At 29.5% G+C, this 2929-nt stretch overlaps 1 protein-coding gene across 1 annotated transcript in view; it reads left to right on the top strand.

Moving 5' to 3' along the window:
• The window catches only part of LOC107475070 (putative F-box protein At3g16210), a 6250-nt gene extending 3991 nt beyond the window's left edge, over positions 1 to 2259 (top strand). The window contains exon 3 of the mRNA XM_021135617.2: positions 1384 to 2259. Coding sequence (XP_020991276.2) covers positions 1384 to 2259 — 876 coding nt within the window. The remainder of the gene's footprint in view (positions 1 to 1383) is intronic.
• The last annotated feature ends 670 nt before the right edge of the window (positions 2260 to 2929 follow it).

The raw sequence follows: 2929 nt of genomic DNA, 5'->3' as shown, positions 1-2929 counted from the left end.
AAATATCATTTTTAGATTTTTTAAACTGTTATATTAGTCTCTTCTTTAAGATAATACAAAAAATAATTTTTCATAAAAATATTTTTTTAATTATTAATTAAATAATAAAATACTAATAAATTAAAAATTAAAAGAATAAAAATACTATAAAAAGAATACGGTAAAAAATTGGATTTTATCATTTTAAATTTGTATTATTAATTTTAATAATATATTTATTTTTAAATAATTTATGTATGATAAACAAATATGTTTACTTGTTTAGAATACAAATTTATTATTATATTTATATGTTCACGATTTTAATTATACTTTTAAGTATTCTAAATAGATTTATTTTATTATATTATATTTTACCTATCAATATATATTTCATCATGTAATTAAATAAAAATATATTTTTTAATGAAAAAATTTAATAACTAAACTAACCATTAATTATGTTGGTAAGAAGTGATCCACGGTAAAAAGAAGGATAGAGTGAAGACGACTGGAGATAGCGATGACGGGGAAAAACAGGCAATGGAAATTCAACAACGTTGTTAAGGAATGATCCATTGAAGAAAGAGATTGCGTGAGAAGGCAGTAGATCGCAACGACGTAGGTGCTGGTTCTTGTCACCACCGCGGCGACGATGCTTGGAAGGACCGAAGTTACATGATAAAAAAAAATGGAGGAGTGAAGATATGCTTCAATTAATGGGAGTGAAGTTTTAATATTTTAAGAAATTATATCATTACCCATTTCAAATCATAAATTACAAAATAATCTAACTATGGTTAAGATACTGACCAATTAGAGTGTAACACATCATGAAGGGTAACTTACATGTTGTTTTAGAGGGGGTTGGGTATATTAAATTTTAAATTATATGCTGATCTTTTTATATTTTCATTAATCATATAATATGTAAAAATGTTAAATTGGATATTTTGTGTCAAGTTAAAATATTTTATATTATTATTTTTTGAATTAAATAAATAATTATTGAGTTAAATGGACTAAAGAATAGGTTATTTTAATTTTGTAAGAAGAGAATGTATATTTTGTAGACAATTCTGCTATGTTATTAATAGTATTTTTAGTTTTTTACCGACTTCTGTTAATTCTTATTTATAATTATGTTTAATAAAAATATCTTTTTTATGACTATGTTTAATAGAAGTGTCTTTATAGATATATTTTCTAGATGTGTCTTTTTATATATGTGTTTAAAATATAATAATTAATTATTGTTGGCAATGAGTTGACAAATAATATATTATATCCTATACTTTTTCTTTTGCAAATAAAAAAAAAAGAAAAAGTAAATGCCATTCTCTCTAAAATTATTGCATTTTTCTTAAGATACCTAATATTAGTATTCGTGTTGATTAATTACAGATCAATTGGATGAGGATGGTGGGTTCATGTAGAGGCTTTCTACTTGTAGCTCTCAATGACAATATTCTTTTGAATGATCTCATCATTTGGAACCCATCAACAGGTTCATGCAAAAGAGTACCACAACCTCCCACATGGGACAACAAGTTTGCATTCCTTTGTGGTTTTGGCTATGATGTTTCAACAGACGATTATATTATTGTTCAGGTATCATACAAGAATTGGGAAGCTTATCTTGATGACGAGGTCATCATCTTTGAAATCTTTTCAGTCAAATCCAATTCATGGAAAATAGTTGATGTCCATGGCCTCAATTGCACATATACAAATCTAAGGAACGATGATGTCGATACTCCAAGAGTAGGATCGTTCTTGAATGGTTATATTCATTGGTTGGCTTGGTGCAAGGACGGTGAAAGAGCAAATCAAGGAGCAATAATCGCTTTTGATTTGAATGAAAACAAGAACGGTTTGCGTTTGCATGAAGTACCTTTGCCGGATGATTTCATCCATGAATATTCTGACTTGGGGGTGTTTGGAGGATGGCTTGGCCTAATTGAGATGAACGCACCGGATCAATTAAATATTCGTGTGATGAAAGAATATGGAGTAAAATCGTCTTGGGTTAATTTGATTACTGTGTCACTTCTCAATATCCCTTCTGACTTCATTTCACCCATGTTTATGTTCCTATGCAGAGATGGTGAAGTTGTTGGAGTTTATGATGGTGTAGGATTTGTAAAATATAGTGACAGAGGAGGGGAGTTACTAGAACCTCCTAATAATCCTCATGGAAGATCCAGGTTTTATTCAACTGCTAGTGTGTACACCGAAACACTTCTTTCTCTCCCAAGCAATCATGGTGATCAGGGTTAAAGTGGGTAACTAACCTATTCCTCCAATTGTTTTTGCTTATATAGCTTTGTACATCCGAGAGCTTGAAAATTATGTTTTATATATATATAGTTCAGAGAATTGAATCCTGTTAAATTTCTAAGATAGAGATCACTTCAATGAACATGTTTAAATCCTATGTTTTATATACACGAACACGTGTTGATTTAATGATTTCTCTAGAAAAGAATAAAATATAATAAAAAATTTAACACTATTAATACATCAAAAATTACACTCTATAACAAATTGTGGGTCATTTTTTTCGATATGCCCTCAGTGTGTGAGTTGTGCTTGGTTATGGAGAACACAGGTGTTAGACACCAGTGTGGAATAGACTTTTCTAAACAATGACAGGGAAAAATTGAACTATCCAATTTTTTTGTTCTGAGAATAGTTGACCACCAATCGAACTGTCCAAGTTGGTTGGAGGAAAAATTTGAATTTGGCCGGAGCTAATCGAACCGTTTGAGCTGTATAATTTTTTTTTGTGAAATTGAACTCGAATGGTCCGAATTGTTTGCTGAATATTTTATTTAATTCAGACAATACTAATCGGTGGGTCCGATTTAAACATGTGTGTGTTCTTCTTCTTCCCACAACTCCTGTATCTCTCTTAATTTATATGAACTTAAAAAATCTGATAGTGAGG

The sequence above is a fragment of the Arachis duranensis genome, chromosome 2 (genome assembly GCF_000817695.3).
Source record: "Arachis duranensis cultivar V14167 chromosome 2, aradu.V14167.gnm2.J7QH, whole genome shotgun sequence".
Classification (NCBI taxonomy): Eukaryota; Viridiplantae; Streptophyta; class Magnoliopsida; order Fabales; family Fabaceae; genus Arachis; species Arachis duranensis.
This window is presented reverse-complemented; position numbering and strand designations above follow the sequence as displayed.